This window comes from Marmota marmota, unplaced genomic scaffold, assembly GCF_001458135.2.
Source record: "Marmota marmota marmota unplaced genomic scaffold, marMar, whole genome shotgun sequence".
NCBI classification, from domain to species: domain Eukaryota; kingdom Metazoa; phylum Chordata; class Mammalia; order Rodentia; family Sciuridae; genus Marmota; species Marmota marmota.
Window position 1 is genome coordinate 3056953 of NW_025999880.1, and position 19904 is coordinate 3076856.

General features: G+C 33.0%; 1 protein-coding gene and 1 long non-coding RNA gene across 7 annotated transcripts in view; one reads left to right on the forward strand and one right to left on the reverse strand.

The window, feature by feature from the left end:
* The first annotated feature begins 932 nt into the window (after positions 1-932).
* LOC125612027 lies at positions 933-19884 on the forward strand. The gene is made up of 3 exons (XR_007342292.1): positions 933-958; positions 18914-18918; positions 19723-19884. It is a non-coding gene; the product is annotated as an uncharacterized LOC125612027 (long non-coding RNA).
* Brip1 (BRCA1 interacting helicase 1) overlaps positions 10862-19904 on the reverse strand; it is a 160861-nt gene continuing 151818 nt past the window's right edge. For 5 of the 6 annotated variants that reach the window (XM_048788186.1, XM_048788181.1, XM_048788184.1 and 2 more), the window contains 2 exons: positions 12738-13067; positions 10862-11443 (listed from right to left, as the gene is read on the reverse strand). In XM_048788186.1, coding sequence (XP_048644143.1) covers positions 10872-11443; positions 12738-13067 — 902 coding nt within the window. In that variant the 3' untranslated portion in view covers positions 10862-10871. The remainder of the gene's footprint in view (positions 11444-12737; positions 13068-19904) is intronic. The other variant, XM_048788195.1, reaches the window with a different exon arrangement.

Here is a 19904-nt window from a genome sequence, read left to right on the forward strand (position 1 = left end):
GCAAATAAACTTTAATATCTATCTATCTATATATATATATATATATATATATGAGAAAAAATAGTATATTTGGGGTTTGGTACTGTCTGTGGTTTTAGGCACTCACCAGAGGTCTTATAATGTTTCTACTGTTAATGAGGTGGGGTAACAACTGTACAAATAACTTGTTTGTTTTTAGTCAGACAAATAAATTGCAAGAAAAACAAGTGATAGATGGGGAAATTTGTAGATTAACAGAGACTTAAAATACATGTCAATCAACCTCAATGTAGAAGCCTTATTAGGATCCTAATTCAAAAATAATGTTAAAACTTAAGAAATTTTATAATACTTATAAAGAAACAATTTCTTATAGTAGCTCCTATTAGGCCATCCCTTCTGTCAGAAACAATTATACATTCTGAATAAAGTTTTTTTTTTAGGTATTAGTAACCAAAAGCAAAAAAAAAAAAAAAAAAAAAAGTCTATTACTGTGCTAATATTAAGACTGAACAAGAGAATAAAAAGTGAGCCGGTACTAAGAAATGCAAGTGGTGGTTATAATCAATTAACTCATATAATAAGTAATGATGTAATTTCCTAACTCACTAAGAGTATAGTAATGGATGGATATGATATGGGCATAACTATAAAAGAGAAGGAGATATTTGAAAAATAATTCCTACTCATCTCTACCAAAATAAGGTTATGCTTACCCTCATGTCTAAATTTCTTATCAGGCAAGACAATGGAACAAAACCTTGTTACAAAATCTTTATTACATTTCCAATTGGGAAGAGTAATTTTTAAAGAATAAAATACACAACTCTGCCAGAACTTTTCAGTGTTCCCATACTGCCAATTTTCCCTTCCTTGGAAGAAAGACAAGCTTGATTTTTTTTTTTCCCACAGAGAAGTATTAATTGTAAGGTGTAATTCACATGCCCACAAAGGAATAGTACTGAACTATGCTCTTCCTGTGAGCACTCAATTAACTGTATGCTTATAAATGGCATTTCCTCTGAATGTGTATTGAAATTCACCTTATAAAATCCCCAGCAGTCGATCCTTTCTTATTGCTAAGGGACTGTGATACTATTTCATGATGCTAAAAAAGGAATATGTAGTTTAAATTGTTCATGTGTCCAGATATCATCAGGCAATTTAAGTATAAAAATGAGACAACATTCTAATCTCTAATTATAGTAATTAATATTGGTAGAATGAATGATCCTGCACATTCTTATAAGAACTAATTTTAAAAGTAATATCAATACTAATAACCATATATCATTATTATTATTATACCCAGTTAATACTTAAGAGCTATTGCACCATGCCAGGTACTATCCTAAGTGTTTTATATGAATTAACTCATGTAATTCTCATAACTACTCTCTTGGTTAGCTATTATTTCCCTAGTTTTGCACAAAAATAAACTAATGTGCAGAGAAATTAAGTAACTGCTTTAAGGTCATGCAGTTAATAAAAAGGCAAAAGTAAAATTTGATATCCAACTGGTCTTATTGCTGTGTTCACATTCTTTACTGCCACACCATATTACACTAAGAAAACGTTTTTAAAAATTAAATATATTTAGTTACCTGGGATTTGATGTTTTTAAAGTGATGTTTTTCATGGTACTTTAAGAACATATCCAGTTTTATCCATAGAAAATATTTGCTGAAAGTTCTACCTCCCCTGATGGAACTGCATTTATAGTCAAATTGTTTACATTACTGTTATAACTTTGAATCTGCTTGGTTCGGGGATGTGCAATAGGAGTTTACGCTGAGTTAGAAATCCGATCCTCATTTTACAAGGCTAATCTCTGGGTTACATATCCTCTCTAGTGTACATTCAATCCTGATTAGGCTTACATGAGCAGATTAAAAAACACACAAAGAAATGCCTAGATTACTTTACCAATACAAATTTTTAAAGTGTAATTTCACTGGCCATAATATGTCTACATTTTTATGTTGATATACAAAATGCCTTTTTAGTTTTGGTTTTGATACTTAAGGTTTAATGAAAATTTACTAAAGTAATATATTTAGGAATAGTTCATGTTTAATAGTATACTGTACTCTATTTTTTATCAATAAGAAAAATAGTATTGTTAATTATTTTATCTGCACAGCAATATTTCATATCTCTTTTATCATTGCACAAGCATAGTTATGAATATACAGCCCCATATTAAATTTCAAGAACAATATAAACTTACTTTTGATTCAGTAGGGTATGTAGGGTCAGTTATTTCAGCTATGTAAGGACATGGGAAAATAGGCTGATTGATACAATTTCTACACTGTAAGAAGCTGGCTAAATAAAATTCTTTCATATTCCAGATGGCATTTAAAGATAAACCTGTCTCCACACCTACAAAAAATAAACGACTTTCATAAACCCCAAACTACCAGATTCAACATCTCAATTTCACTTGTAAAGGTATAATATAATGTGGATTGGATGTTAATACTGTAATGGTTTTGAAAAACACTAACTGACACACTAAAGGGGAAATTTCAAGAATTTTTAGTCTAGTATCAGTATAGAAAAGTATAGAAATTAAAATTTAAAAAGCTTCTATTTGCTAGCACATGTTATGTAAAATCATTACTAAATTTTATCCTGATAGCAACTCTGTGAAGTACTATTGTCTTAATTTTATGGATGAGAAAACTGTTTCAGGGAGCAAAAGTAAAAGTTGCAATGCATTAGGCTGGGGTTTAAAATGTACAAGTCCAAAACTCACACTCAGGTCCTTTTGATTTACTGCCTTCTTAGGAATCAGTTTTTTTCAAGAGAAAACATAATTTCTTGTTCCCAAATAAAATTATGTGTAACTAAGAATATTAAAACTCCACCGTCTATAATAATAAAGTTCTACTTTAATTTTGAAATGGAGCGTTCCAAAATTTATTTTAACACTAGTTTTTTTTAATACCTTTATTTTATTTATTATTTTTATGTGGTGTGGGGGATTGAACCCAGTGTCTCATGCATCCTAGGCAAGCGCTCTACCACTGAGCCATTGCCCCGTCCCTTAACACTAGTTTTTTTAAAATTATTTTTTAGATATTTTTAGTTGTTGATGGACCTTCATTTTATTCATTTATTTATATGTGGTGCTGAGAATTGAACCCAATGCCTCACACATGCTAGGCAAGCGCTCTACCACTGAGTCCCAACCCCAGTCCTTAACTCCAATTTTAAAACAGAACTTCATCATATAAAAATATGAGAATGCAATCTTTCCCATGATAGAGGCTATAATGCAAACAATATAAATCCTGAAAATTCATATTCTTCTAAGAAAAGGATATTTTAATCAGGTATGGTGGTGCTTGCCTATAATGCCAACTACTCATGAGGCCGAGGCAGGAGGATCACAAGTTTGAGGCCAGCCTTAGCAATTTTGTGAACCCTGTTTCAAAATAGAAAGGGGAGAAGGCTGGGGCATAGCTCAGTTGTAGAACTCACCTGGGATCAATTCCCAGTACTGAACTTTAAAAAAGAAAAAGGTTATTAAAGAAAAACTTTAAAATGCAAATATTTCCTAGTATTTAGAAGTAGCAAAGTAATACATCTGTGGGAATAGCATTTTTCCTTTTATAGTAAAAACAATAATAATAGGTATCACCTTTGTGCATCTGGTTTCGAGGCAAGAAGTTTCTCCTATTCTTCAACTTAACCATCAGGTAAACAATCCAAATTTCAAACTTGCAGGGATCACCTTCTCTATTTATATTGATATTTATATAAGTTTTCATGGAGGAATTGAAAACTCTAGGTGCTGAATGACTTAGTGACTCATGAGTGAGCATATGCCACCTTTGGCAGGAATTAATGGTGCTCTACAACAGAGGTACTCATGGAGAGGGAAGACGGTAGATTAAGAGGAAACCTCTCTTACTTACTTGTCCCCCAATTTCAGTTGGGTCAGAATTACATTTGTGCTTAGAAGTCACTGTCCATGGAATAAAATAGAAGAGTGAAAATTCAGAATTGAGACACTGGATGAAGTAGGTCAGAGAATTAGTAACATGACCTTTCACTTTACACTCAAGGACATACAGTTGAAAATAGGATGAATTTGTATAATAATATGACTATGAAACTATGTAAAGTTGTAGTTCTCAGAAAAACTTGTTACAATTTTTCATTTTGCAGTAAGCCAAAATTCTTTACAACCACATATTCATTTTTTGATAAATGAGTACATTACCACAAGAAAGAATTCCCAATTCCAGAAAAAATATTGAAATTGGTCAAAGCTGCAAAGTACTAAAGGAAACTTTATTAGAACCATATGATCTGACCATATGTTTCTATAGACATTTGTAACAAAAGTAAACATACAGATTTGTCATGAATGGTTCACCTTTGAGAGGGTAGAAGCAGAGAAAATCCCAAGTTTTAGTTTTAAGTGTCTTTTATACTTAAGTGTTGGATGAATGGATATTGTTATCATTGTTACCCTTAGATTTTGAATAGGTAGAAAAGAGAGTTTAGATGAATTTATTAATTTTGAAAATGGAGAAATAATAGATGCTGGGGCACTGGGGCAGGATTTTTAGAATATGAGTGATATGCTTCCCTTTAGCCATTACTTCTAGAAATGAGTGGAGTTCAGGATTATTATGGGGTGAGTACAGGGTCTGGGATAAAACAATGTGTGGCTTAGTCCCTTCTGTGAAACACTAGAAACAGGTATTAGCAGGATGAAAATGAACATGATAAGCAGTCTTGAGAGTATTTGGAAATTTGAAAAGGGCAACAGGCAACCTGAGAAATTTATGCAAAGGGAAAAGGACTTGGGTTGATGGGTCATTTGTTTGTACATTAGCACCCAGACCATTGTTTTCAGGAACAGCTGGTGCAAGCCAGTTCCTATTATCCTGTAATTGCCTCCTTGAGTTACTGCTCATCCTATACCCAGGTTGAGCTTGCCAAAGCATGAATTTGGATTTGAAAGTCATAGGAATGTATTCTTTGGAGTCATTATCAGAAACAGATGGATCAGTGTCTCACCTATTCCACCATGACATTTGGATTTGTACATTCCTTTGTTTTGTACAAATTGAATTTGGGATTCTGTTTTTTCCCCCCACTTTGCAATTCTTAAGACAATAGAACATATTTTAAAAAGCAATATTGCTTTTTCATTTCGGAACTCAAATTAAAATGTAAAGGTGACTTATTTACATTTGAAGACTTCAGAAAGTGACAAGCAAAGCAGCAAAGTTTACTTTCATTCTTCTCTTAAACTATAAATGTGACCTTTAAACCATTAAAGGGCATCACTGTCACTGATGACATAAATTTTCTGTTGATATGTACTCTGACTCATTCAAGCAATGGCAAAGGAGTTTTGTACAATTTAGTTTAACATCCAGGAAGATTCTTTGGATTTTTATTGGCCCAGTATTCTTGGGAAAAACTTTCTGGAAGATATTCCTAAAAATAAAACAAGGTAAAAAAGGTTTAGGAGACACATCACACAAATAGTTATACTAATTTCCTTTTAAAATACTGCTGATTGCAGTAATTTGGGTTTTTACTTTAGTTTCTGTGAGACTGAGTCTTGCTATGCTGCCCAGACTGGCCTCCATCTCCTGGGCTCAAGCTATCCTTTTGCTTCAGTATGTCTCGTAAGCTGGAACTACAGGTGTGCATCACCATTCCTCACAGTAATTTGTTGAAGTGTGTTCAACACTTCAGAAGACTCTGTGGAAGATTACTGCACAAAGTGGTAACAATGATAATAATTGTTAATAATAATAATAATAATGAGATATTATTTAATAATATCTCATTATTATTAATAATAATGAAACATATCATTAAAATCTATTATCACAAATATATACTGCTTCTTGTAATAAACTCTATGGTTACATGCAGTCAAAATATGTGTGTCTTTAAATTAGTATTTTAATTCATTCACTTTTCGGTTATCTGTGATTATACCTTTCCTAAGAATGCCTTGAGACAGTCAAGTTAATATGAATTAAACTACATTAAAAAAAAAAAAGAAGAAGCATATGGTGTGTTGCTATCAATGTAACTTGCTCTCTCTGAGCCTTGGTTACCTCATATTTAAGGAAAGTAGTTGACTTCTAAAAATACTAGTTCGACTCTAAAAAGTAATAGGCAATATGATTAACAATCAAAACAAATTTAACCAGTTTCAAAACAGCACAGTGAAGTATAAAAATGGAAATAAATTGTCATAATATTGAGGTTCACTAGTAAAAAGTAATTATATAGACTTTTTAAAATACAAAGGTGAAAGTGTTTTTGCACATGGACCAAGTTCTAATAGATTTACTAGTTTTTGAAAGCTCAATTTCAGGATACTGAGATATCAATTGCACTTGATCATTGTTTCAGTTTCCTGACAATATTTGGACAATGCTTCAAAAACATCTCACATATTGCACATCATCTCATGTATCCTCACAACAATTTTGTATTCACTTTTTGCTGTTGTTGTCAAAAATAAACTGAGGCTCAATGAGGTAAAGTAATAGGACCAAGCCAATTAGTAAGTAGCAGGGCAAAGCTCAAAACCCATTCCCTTGATTCCAACTTGTTATCTTTCTCCTCACCTGATGCAAAGTTTCTATATACTGCACTTTTTCTCATGTTTGATCTATTTCTTACGAAGTTATTATTTATCGCCATTTTAAGTTCAGAGAGTTAAATAGCTTACCCAAAGTGAGTTAGCAGATGGGGCTAGAACATGTTTCCAAATCGAATGGTAACAAAATCCATGTATAGTGCCAACCAACTTTAAAGAATGAAATATGGAAATATTAACATGTATTTTATTATAACATATTTTGGTAAATCTATACTGCAAATAATTGCTTAGTTTATGGTTATGCTTTATCTCCAAATACAGTGTTAAAGATGGCGCAAAGTAAGATTACTTGGGTCCTTTTACAACAGATAAAAAAGCTTAACGTTCAAGTGGATTTCAAAGAACATTTAAATATAAATATAGTATCATCAGTTGGAAAAAACTACCAAGACAACACTTCATCCCAAATAACAACAAATCAGTGCTTGATACTGCTAAAACTTTTCAAAGATATATAACAACGATGACACCAAGTTTATATAAATATGCCACTTGTACAATATGGAATTTTATAATAGCAAGGAGCCAGATTACTTTAATATCAAGTTCTGTAAAAATAAATATGTATGTATTTATTGCTGGAGTTGAACCCAAAGCCTCACACATACTAAGCATGTGCTCTATCACTGAACTACACCCCCAGCCCTAAGATTTATAAAAGTTGATATAGAACATTTTAATGTAAAATGATGAAATTTTGGGGAAAATCAAAATTATATAAATTCCTTAAGAAAAGAAGACCAAGCCAAAAAAAAAAAGTTATAAAAAAAGCACTAAAAAACCTCCTCAATTATAAATTGTTAACCAATGAGTCTTTTAATCAGTACTTACCATTAGCTTTTCAAAGGTAATTTCTGGGAACAGTAAGTTTCATATGGCTTTTGTTTTCTTTTCAATACATTGAAACTTGTTTATTACAGAGTGAAATTTGGTATAAGATGGGTTATTTTGGCCCTAGTCCAAGAGGGTTTAGTTACTGAAAGCACCTCATTATAAGGTGGTCTTACCAATAAGGTGATCCACTGGCTCAGATCCCATGGATATTATAACAAGGCTCCATTGTGGAGTACAGGAAGCCAGGCAGCTAATGGTTCCATCAAATGAAACCCTTCGAAACAAAATTCTTTTTTTTTTTTTTTTGAGACATGAAAATCGTTTAGGGCTAAGGAATCATAATCATAAGCCTTGGTCATTTTTCTAAATTTCCATTTCCTGAAATGATGTTCTTTATTGTATGTTTCATAGCTGCACAGATATTTCACATTAAGGTTTTAGCTTTCTTAGACATTCATTGCCTGATGTGGTCTTAAACTTTTTTGATTATGAAAAACTTCATTATTAATACTATCTTTACAAATGATTGACATCATTTTGCTATGGAAATAGACAAGAAATATAACAAGAATTCATAAAAGTTGAAATAAACTCTTGTGTGGTAGGCTGAGAAATTTGAGATTAAAAAGAGTGTAAGTAAGAATAACTGTGTGGTAATCAAATATACAAAGAATGCCATCATTTACAGATGACTACAATAACCAGTCTTTCAAGTGATTTTACAACAGGCACTTTGATTTCATGAAGAAGTTTTATAAGCAGTTCTAAAGAATTAAATATTTTGAGTGTGTTTTATTATAGGAAAATAATAACATGACAAAGTCCTATTGCAGAAAATAGTATGAGAATACTCTTTTTTAAAATTAATGTTTTGAATAGAAAGATCATAAGAATAAAAACAAAGCCTTATGTGAATGTAAAAGCAGTGCCAAACTTAAAACCATGTAAAAATAAAATGCATAGTAGGAGCATAGTAAGAATTCTCATTAATTTCCAACACTATTTTATAAAGTTTTTTGGGGGGCGTGAGGTACTGGGGGTTGAACTTGGGGGCAGGCACTCGGCCACTCAGCCCACACATCCCCAGCCCTATTTTGTATTTTATTTAGAGACAGGGTTTCACTGATTTACTTAGCACCTCACTGTTGCAAAGGCTAGCTTTGTACTTGCGATTCTCCTGTCTCAGCCTCCTTAGCCTCTGGGATTACAGGTGTGTGCTGTGCCTGGCTACAATTTATAAAGTTTTAAATGATTCATCTAAAATTCAAATATCATCTATTCTTTACATTGTACCTTTCTTCCATGAATAAATCCCTTACTGCAATGGTAGTTTTCATGATTCATGGCCTGTATCTATATATATTTTTAGCTCTTCCATATTATTTTATATGCACTGAATATATAAGACAAATTATCTGATAAAACAATTTCTAACATATATCTCAAAAAGTTTAAAAAATAAACCAGTCAAATAACTTTTCCTTTTCCTATAGGATGGTTCATTGTCAGATGATCTATATCCATCAATCTACAGTTAGGGAAAGCTTTATATAAAGCAAGAGTGTACATCAGATACATGATTGGTTACTAATAATTAACTGCTAACTGATAATTAATTGGTAGCCCGCCAAATGCCAAGTACTCTTTCAAATGCTTTCATATGTTTTAACAATGATATAAACATCTTAAGAAAAAACATGTTATCAGTAATGAATACCTTCTATTCTACAAAAGCCAGTAGTTTACTTCTGGACTATCATCTTGGTCAAAATTGTGATTTGAGGAGTGACTATAGACCTATTTCAACAGTGGTATCATTGTGCAAAATTTTTGAAACACCTTTTAGTTTTACTAAAGGCTTGTGGCACATGTCTATGCACATTCTCAGTAATGGAAAAATCTTAGCCTAAAAGGATTAGATTCTTGAAAGAATAAAAAAAAATCTTATTTTGGGAAAGGGGATGATAAAATTGGGTAATAACAGTAGAATCTAACTACAAAATAATATGCTTGATTTCTTCATGTACTTTAGCAATTCTTCTAAAGTCAAATTTAAAAGTCCCCAAAATGTCTTAAGCTTTCCAAGTCATTATGTACCTATCCTATGCTCCCTAAATGTTTTATTTTAAGCATTTTGGAATAAAAGCAAGTCAAAACTGACTCAGAGTAAAATGTCAACAGATATTCCTTTAAATCTTATATATTTAAAGTTGAAAGGGGTTTGTACGACTTTATAGTACTAAATTTTACATTTCGTAGATAAAATTAATTCTGTGTAAGACATGGTATTGCCAATATGACTTAGCAAATTAGAGCCTGAGCAAGGAATAGAGTCCAAGTCTCCTATCTTCTACTTGGTACTCTTTCCCCTACCATGTTACCCTTATCTGTAGTTTAATCAATTTTAGAGGGGAATAATGGTTTCACTCTTTCAAAACAATGTAGCAATTATATTCTAATCTAATGTTTGGTATTTATTACTTACTGAACAACTAAGAAAAATACATAATATTAGGAATCTAGTATTGGGATCTAATATATCCCAATATTTAGAGATAAATTCTTTAACTGATAAACTGTCAATTTAAATGTCTCTTAACTATTTTTAGGGTTGCAACAACCAATGCTATAGAAGGAGATAAGCTGTATTAAATAAAAATGCTATAAAAATGAAAGCAAAATATATGTATATGTAATAATTTCTCTAAATGAATGTTAAAAATATCTGACTACTAGTAATTCTGACTTGATAACATGCTATATGAACTACTTGCACAGCTCATAAAATTTCAGTTTTGTCTGGGAATGTAGAAGCCTTGAGTACCATATGCAAGGCCCTGGGTTCTATCACTAGGAGCAAACAAAACAATTCAAGTCACTCACAAGAAGTCCAAATTGCCCACTGAATAAGAGATGTTTCTTAGAAAAAGATTAGTGTATGTATTTTTGGAATGAAGTCAGAAATGGCCACACCACCCAGCCCCCCTGCCTTTTGTGGTACTGAGGATTGAACCCAGGGGCACTCTACCACTAAGCTTCATCCTGAGTCCCACACCCAGACCCCAGCCACTTTTTTGAGACACGCGTCACTAAGTTGCGAAGGCTGGCCTCGAACTTGCGATTCGCTTGCCTTCACCTCCTAAATAACTTGGAGTACGGGCATGCACCATCACGCCTGTTAAGAAGAACATCTTTTATAACCATTTTTGATCAGATGTATAATTTCATTCACTAAAGCATAAACACACTCAAAATTTACAGAAAGGATTCATGTCCTTTAAGGAAACATATTTCAGCTGTAGTACATATATGGGTTTGCTTATTAAATTTATACATCAAGTTTTCTCTCTTTATAAAAGTTGTATAATTTAAGTTATATTATAAAATACCACTTTCTTCCCCTCTAGAATCCATCGGTTTCAACTAGCTTATTTTTTTCTTCATCTGTTTCTACAGAATCATAAAGTTCAGGTGTAAAATAGATAGATTCATCTTCTACTTCTGTTTCAAAAGTTGTATTTAAACTGGAATGTTTAGCTTCTTCACATTTCTGAGACAGTTCCAAATCTGGATCCTGGGCTTCTTTAGAGCAGAACAGTTGTTTTGAATGATCTTTTTTGGAAAGAGTAGTGTCAATCTTTATTGATGAAATAATGTTTTCCGATTGAGGGCACAGCCCAAATGGCATGTTTACTTTTATATTTGAGGAATCATATTTACCAGTAAGTGGCAAAGTAGTTTTATTTTCCTTATTTTCTTCTTTGAAAGTGGAAGAACTAGAGGCACAATTCTCTGATGTACTGAGCTGGGGTGTAACAGCCTGCATCTTGCCAGTAAAATACTGTCCTAAAGAATTAAAGTTAGACCAGCTAACTTTCTTTGTTTCTTTACTGAAAGTTGGGCTTGAGGATCTGGAAATCACAAATTTTTCAGCTTTCTTTGCTTGGACAGACTCTTCCAATAATACTGGATCATCTAGAAATACAAAAATTTAAAAACTTTAACTTTCTGCTCCTAGCTAACATAATAATTGTTATAAGTATTTCTTAAATTAGGAATGCTTAAACAACTATGTAGAATACATAATTTAGAGCCCAAGATCAGTAATGTTAGACTTTCATCTTAGAACTTAAAGAACAGAATTTTAATTCTGAAAGGAATATCAATCTCATTGTTTCCTAGCCCAAGTTATAATACTGTCTTCTAAACTTCAAATTACACATCAGGGACCTCAATATTGAATGAGAAAAAGAGGGGTAAAAAGGAAAAGGGCTCAGTAAAGGAGGGAACAAGTCATAAAAATATGCCTTGAAAATTCACCAATCAATGATTGAGAAAAGCTGCCCTAGACTAATTCCTTATATAGCAAATAAGGAAACTAACAAGCACAGAACCATTATTATTTGTTCAAAGTTATAAAACTGGTTAGTAGTTAAGACCAGTACTAGAATCTAGGTTTCCTGATTACCAGTACAATAATCTTGGATTCACTATGACACTTACTCAGAAGCATATACCACAAAATAAATGTTTAAAAATCGATGTTAAGATACAATGCTATATGAATTAAAAAATTAAATTTATATACAATAACCAGAGTTTGGCAAACTTTTTCTATTACAGGCCAGATAGCAAATATTTTAGGCTTTGCAGGTCACACTCTGTTCCAATTACTTAATTGTACTACTCTAGTGAAATACACACACCTAGTCAACTTTGTTGTTGTTTGTAATTATGTAAATGAATGGTGTGGCTGAGTTCTGTTAAACTGATTTACAAAACCACAGCAGGTTTGTTTGCTAATCTGATACAGACTATTATTTCTAATATACTCTAAAATATTTATTTTATCATATGGCATAAAACAAAGAAGTTCATATGAGAAGCATCTCCAAATTAAACCAATTTTTACATAAACTTTAAAATAACAATCATCTCTACAATATGTCTTATTTGACCTTTATAACCCAAGCTGGAGGGATAGCTAGGCAGGTATATATTTTTTCTATTATGACTCAAAAAGGTTAAGTGGCTTGCTAAGAATCACAAAGCTAGTAAAAGGCACAGCAGTTAACAGAAAACCAAAAAGCATGCCCTGACAAAGGTCTGTCCCCCATTCCAGTCCACCGTATTATTTCACTATTTTTGATAACAATTTCTATTATAAGTTTCAACATACTTAAGGAAATAAATCTATCCCAAAATAAATATCATTTCTCTATCACGAAAGACTTCTTTATCAAATATAAATGGGCAGAACTTTTCATACCTTTCTCTTTTCTAGAGATGATATCACTTGGTAGAAATGAGTTTTTAGTAATCACTTTAGGACACTGTAGTTCTTGGACACACATTTTTGTTTTACATTTCGTAGGATGTTCTGGTGGTAGATAACTTAATGTATCAAGTAAATAAGTAGGGCTATCATTCTCCAAATAGGACTCTTCAAGAGTAGATTTACTGTCTTGTATACACTTTTGGTCCTTTTTGGATATATCAATGATTTTTTGGTGCTTTTTGGAAAATTCAGCCAAGGATTCCAGTGCACTTTCAAAAGTTGAATGGTGCTGAATCTGCTGCCTTATCCATTTAGAAAGTCCTAAAGAAAAAGTAAACCCAGAGGTATGTGTAAGATAGTATGTATTAAGAAAAAACTTCATTTTTCTAATGAAGTAATCTAATTTGCATTTGAATATTCAGAATGATTTTCAATATTTTTTCCTTCAATTTTATTTTATATGCACATGATTTATAATGGGGTTATATCTTGGGAAACCCATCATTAAGCTGAAACTATTGTAAATTGAAAAAGCACTTAATGCATCTAATCTATCCTACATGATAGCTGAGCAACACAGTATATACTATAGAGTACCAGTTGTTTATTGGCATGATCACTTTGGCTGCCTAGGACATGCAGCTCACTGTTGCTGCCCAGTTTCACAAATGAGAATTATACCATGTATCACTTGTTAGAAAAATATCAAAATTGAAAAAGATCAAAAGTAAAGTATGGTTTCTGCTGAATGTGCATCTCTTTCATAATTGTAAAGTTGAAGAATTTTAAGTGGTACTATGGTTAAGTCAGGATACGTCTTTATTCACCTCGTTTGAGAATATCTAGGGAATAAAGCAAATAAATTATATCATAATTCCTCACAAAAAATGCCTACTTTTTTCATAGGGAATCTAGAAGTTGTAAACAATATAATCCTCCATTCCATCCTTCCAAATTTGGCTCTATTTCAAAAAATAAACTTGCAATTCCAGTCTCAAAGGTTTTCTTGATCAATTCCAAATACATCTTAAACTATTGTGGAGGTGAAAGAAATAACACTCTTTTGTGGACAAATCATATCTGATTTTAATTTTTATTAAATAATTTAAAAATATATAAAAAATCAATGTATAGGATATGATTTGACCTGTGATATGTGAAAACTACATAAAAATTAACCATATTCAGAGTATAAAGTATTATGGTTCACAATAAAAAAAAATCTTGATTTTTATAAAATAAGTATTCCCTGCATAATGTTACTAAAACTAGTAGTTTTTTTTTTTTTTTTTTTTGACCAATTAGTTTTAAAAGTCACTATGGTATTATAAGTTCAGAGAAAGATAAAACAGGGTTTCAAGAAACCCAAATTATTATATTTCCATTTCAAATACATTCCTTTAATTTTTTAAATATATTTTTTAGTTGCCAATGGGTTTTTCACTTTATTTGTTTATTTATATGCGGTGCTGAGGATGAAACCCAGGGCCTCACACACGCCAGGCAAGTGTTCTACCACTGAGCCACAACCCCAGTCCCCTTTAATTTTTTTAATGGGAGCTTTTCTGTCAATTATCTATTTATGCAAATTGAATTTAAATAAAAAATGGTCATCAAAATGAATTTGTATGCCATGCACAGTGGCACACACCTATAATCCCAGCAGCTCAGGAGGCTGAGGGAGGAGGATCACGAGTTTAAAACCAGCCTCAGCAACAGTGAGGCACTAAGCAATTCAGTGAGACCCTGTCTCTAAATAAAAAATACAAAATAGGGCTGGGGATGTGGCTCAGTGATAAAGTGCCCCTGAGTTCAATCCCGGGTACCCCACCAAAAAAAAAAATTTTTGTTTGGTGTTGTCCCAATATTACCAGGAAAACATTTTACAATTTATGTCAGAAAAAGAAAATAAAAACCCTCTAGAAATAACAGGAAATATTTAATTCTAAAAATCTCTAAATAATTCTGAACTAGGAAGTAAAAGTTTAGGTTCTAGATTTTAAAATTAAAGAAAAATTAAATAGATTTCCTCTAACCTTTTTTGTTTCCTAGGAAAAATGATTAGACCAAATAAAAATGAAATTCCCCCAAACTGAAAAATTTTAGCATTATATAGTTGCCTTTTCATTTTGACCTTTTTGCAATCAAAGAAAACCTTTTCAGTATAAGATGTCATTATTTGCTACTGAAAACTTGAAAGGATCTGAGCTCCACCTGGTGACTAAATACTAGGACTTAGTACTTTTACTTTTGGTTACTACTTAATCTAAACTACTGCTTGTTTTATATTGAAAGAAAGTCAAGAAAAAAAAACTATTCTTACTTTAATCTTCAATTACTTTTTAATGTCAAAATATAGTAATTAGACTCTAAAATGGAAAGTTAGAGACCATGTCCACACATAGTTAATGAAAAAAAAATCAGTTTAGCATGTCTTTATTATGGCATATTGAAAATTTTAGCTTAAAAAATAAATAAAGATGCAAGTAGGACTGGGGCTGTGGCTCAGCGGTAGCACACTTGCCTGGCGTGTGTGAAGCACTGAGTTCGATTCTCAGCACCACATATAAATAAATGTAAAGAAAGAAAAAAAAAAGGAAAGAAGGAAGGAAGGATGGAAGGAAGGCAGAAAGAAGAAAGAAAGAAAGGTCTATCAAAAACTTTAAAAAAATTTTTTAAAAAGATGCAAGTATACCCACAGCTCTTTGAAAATGAGTGAATTCTTCATATTAGCTTCTGAACCAGAATGTCAACGCTGGATAAATACTAGAGGCACATATTTATTGATTTGAGCGGGAAAAAAATGACCCTCTACTTGATCTTGTCCCATGTAGTGGTGCTTTATTTCCTTTCAGAAATTTTGACTAACATAAACTCAAAACAACTAAAGCATCTCTAAAGTAGCAAATAAAATCCAACAAACTTCAATGTAACCTAAGACAAAAGAGAAACCTAAGTGGCCAAAAGAGACACACTTGCTTATTTAAATTTAAAAACAGTATTTCTTAGAAAATTCATTTCTGTGGAAGAGCTTTTACTCTGAAAATGGCAAACAAAGCATATTATAAAAATGCATATTATTGAATTATATCTCATATTCTATGAAACTAAAGAATCCTAGTTGATCTAATCTTTGTTGATAACCAAAATTCTCATTTACATAGAATTTTTATAAACATATGAGAATTAAAAGATTAGATTTCCAGTCCATGGGAATTGTCCATGTTTGATCTAATAATTCATATTTTCTGTTCAACTCTTTGTCTTTTAAAATAGAAGCCATTAAATACAAAGCCTTTAAGATGGTAGAACAGGAAGCCTCAGACCCCCCTTCCATCTATGGAGACATGGATTCAACCATACACACCTCAAATTCCTTTACGAGATATCCAGAAACCAATTAAGAGGCTCCTGAACCTAGGTTAGTGCAAAACCAGATGCATCAAAGCAGGTAGGAAAATTTGTGGCACCTTCTCACCACAGTCCCTCCCTTGGAACAGTACCATATGATTGGGAGTAAAGTCCCAGCTCCTGCTTCTCCCGGGAGAGAAAGAAGACTGGACTGTATGTCCAAAGTTCTGACTTTTCAGATTGGCTGCATGAGGCACTTGCCTGTCTTGCTGTCTGGAAGTGCTGACATGACAAGCATAGTCCACATGACCGGGGACTACTGGGAACAGAAGAAGAACTGGGCAGCACAATGCTGCTCTGCAGGAACCATGATACAGGAGATGGAGGTTGATGTAGCTCAGTTGCCACTTCGGGGGTTGGGGGTAAGAGAAGATGAGTGTGTGTCCAAGGTTTTGGCTTTTCCATGAGCTACCCAGGGACTGGTTTTTGCTCACTCTGCCATGGAGCACTGGCAGAACCTGGCATACTCTATTATGCCTGGAACCCACTGAGAAAAGAGCTGGGCAGCAGGCTGCTGTTCATGAGACTCCACAACACAAGAGATTACTAGTCCATCCAAAAACAGAAAGAAAGGGAAAAAGAAACTAGCAAATTCCTCTAATTAGGAATCTAGGCACCTAAGTCCAGAGAAGACAGATCCACAGAAAAGGTTTGAGAGGCTCCCAGAATGCCTAGTAGACCTGAAGAGTAAAGGTCATTTCCTGTGTGAAGCTGTGAGAGGTGGCTGTTCTTTTAAATGTGTGAATGCCATGACAAAGCTGAAGAACAGAAACAGGTAAAACAGACCTACCCAAAAAACAAGACAAATCCTTAGAAACTAACTCTAAAGGAATAAATGTATGTGAATCACTTGACAAAGGACTTAAAATAAATGTCAAAGGGTGCTCGCTCATGAACTCAGAAGATGGAGAGAGAGAGAGAGAGAGAGGAGGGAGAAAAATAAATGAATATATTTTAACAAAGAGATAGAGAATACAATGTGATGGACATTATTATCCAAAGTACATGTATGAAGACACAAATTGGTGTGAATATACTTTGTATACAACCAGAGATATGAAAAATTATGCTCTATATGTGTAATAAGAATTGTAATGCATGCTGCTATCACATACAAATTAAAAAAAGATTAATTAGAAAGAGGAAAAAAGAGCAGACAGCTTATTTACAGAAATAAAAATAAAAATTATCCCCAAACTAAGGGAAAGACTGACATCCAGGTTCAAGAAACCCAAAAAATCCAAATAATCTAAGATACATTATAACAAAACTGCCCAAAGGCAAAGAAAAAACAATTTTTAAAAGCAGGAAGAAAAAAGCAATTGATCACACATAAGTGAACTTCCATAAGACTGTAAATGGATTTTTTAGAAGAAACTCACAGGTCAGAACAGAGTGGCATGAAAGAAAACAAGAACAAAAGTAAATAACTGCTAATCAAAAGTAAATACTAGGCAATCTAAAAATATTTATAAATGGTCCTGAGAACTAGATGATAATTTTTCAGTAATCAATTAGGATATTTTAACATAAACATTTTTGTAACATCTTTTTTGATGTTACTGAGATCTCTTCCTGAATTGATTTCTATTTGGGGAAGAGGGATCCCCCAAAATACAGAATATGATGAAGATCATCTATAATAAATACTACCAAAAAAAAAAAAAAGAAAAAGATAGAAAGAATACTAGGCAAAACTGTCCATCTAAATGAAGAAGAGATAAAGACTTTCTCAGATAAATAAAAGCTGAGGAAGGTCGGGTGTGGTGTGGTGGTGTACGCCTGTAATCTCAGAGGCTTAGGAGGCCAATGTAGGAGGATCAGGAATTCAAAGCCAGCCTCAGTAATCTAGGAAGGTCCTAAGTAACTATCAAGACCCTGTCTCTAAATAAAATACAAAAAAGAGTTGGGGATGTGACTCAGTGGTTAAGTTCCCCTAGGTTCAATCTCCGGTAACACACATACACACACACATACAGCTGAGGAAGTTCATAACCACTAAGACCTGCCTTATAAGAAATGCTAAAGGAGGTTTACTAAACAACCACAGAAAGCATATGAATGTGTAATTTGTTGATAATGTTGTCTATAACAATGATACATAAACCTCTCCATCTCTTTTAGGAGTACTAGAGATCAAATCCAGGGAAATATGCATCCTGGGCAAGTGCTCTACCATTGATCTATCTATATTCCCAGTCCCATAAATCACTTTAAATGCTGATACAGAATTTAAAAGATGAAAGTATAAAAACTAATTATAAAAATATGTTAACAGATACACAGTACAAAAAGGGGGTAATTTGTGACTTTGATTATAGACTGTGTTGAGGGAAAATAAAAATGTAAATATTTTGTATGCAATTGAATTTATCAGCTAAAAATAGACTGTTATAACTATAAAATGTTTCATGTAAGACCCATGGTAACCACAAAGAAAATACCTAGAAAGGCCACGTAAAAGAAAATGAGAAAGGAATCAAAGCATGTCACTTCAAAAGAATCAATGAAATACAAAGGAAGACACAAAGTCAGGAAAAGAGGGACAAAAGAGCTATAAATCAGACAAAACAATGCACAAATAGCAACAGTAAATCCTTCTCTATCAATAATTACCTTAATATAAGTGTATTTGCTCCCTGTCTTACTCTACTCAGGTTGCTATAACAAAGTACTCTAGAGTGAGTGATTTTAAAACAAAAATTTATCCTTTTCAGTTCTGGAGACTGGGAATTCCGAGATTAAGATACCAGCAGATCTGGTATTTTGATAAGCACTTATTTCCTTGTTCACAGATCCCTGTCACCATGCTTAATCTCACACAGAGAAAGGAATACTCCTCTGAATGGAATTATTGTCCTCCCAAGAGATAGTAGTGTGGACAATAATCCCATTCGGGAAGGTATTGCCTCCATGAACCAATCACCTCTCAAAGACTCCATGTCCTAATGGCATCGCCTTGCGGTTAAGGATTTCAATACTGAATGTTGGGTGGACCATACTAAAGCACTATCTAATCAAAAGCCATGGAGGGGCTGAATGGATCCAATATATGCTATATAAAAGATTCATTTAAGAAGATTTCAAGAAAAAGACAAACTGAAAGTGAAAGGATGGGAAAGATTTTGGGTGGCTATACTTTTACCAGAAAAAATAGACTTTAAATCAGAAACGGTCACAAGAGGGGCTATAGATGTAGCTCAGTGGTCAAATACTAGCCTAGCATGTATGAGGCCCTGGGTTCAATCTTCAGTATTGAGGAAAAAAAATTCTGTCACAAGAGATCACAAAAGATGTTATATAATAATAAATGTGTCAATCCACTAGGAAGATATAAAAATTACAAATATATATGCCCTTAATATTCTAGCAACCAAATATTTCTAAAGAAAATACTGACAACTAAAGGGAGAAATGACAATAATGAAAGATTTTAACACCCCCAGACAGAAAGTCAATATGAACCAATTGAATAAATCAATACTGTAAAACTCATAGAAGAAAACAGGGGAAGAGCTGCTCCAAGATAAAGCTGAACATCTCCTTCCCAGCCACGGGCTGTTAGAAACTCATTGAAGTGGACGATGAACGCAAACTTCGTACTTTTTATGAGAAGCCTATGGTCATAGAAGTTGCTGCGGATGCTCTGGGTGAAGAATGGAAGGGTTATGTTGCCCAAATCAGTGGTGGAAACGACAAACAAGGTTTCCCCATGAAGCAGGGTGTCTTGACCTATGGCTGTGCTCG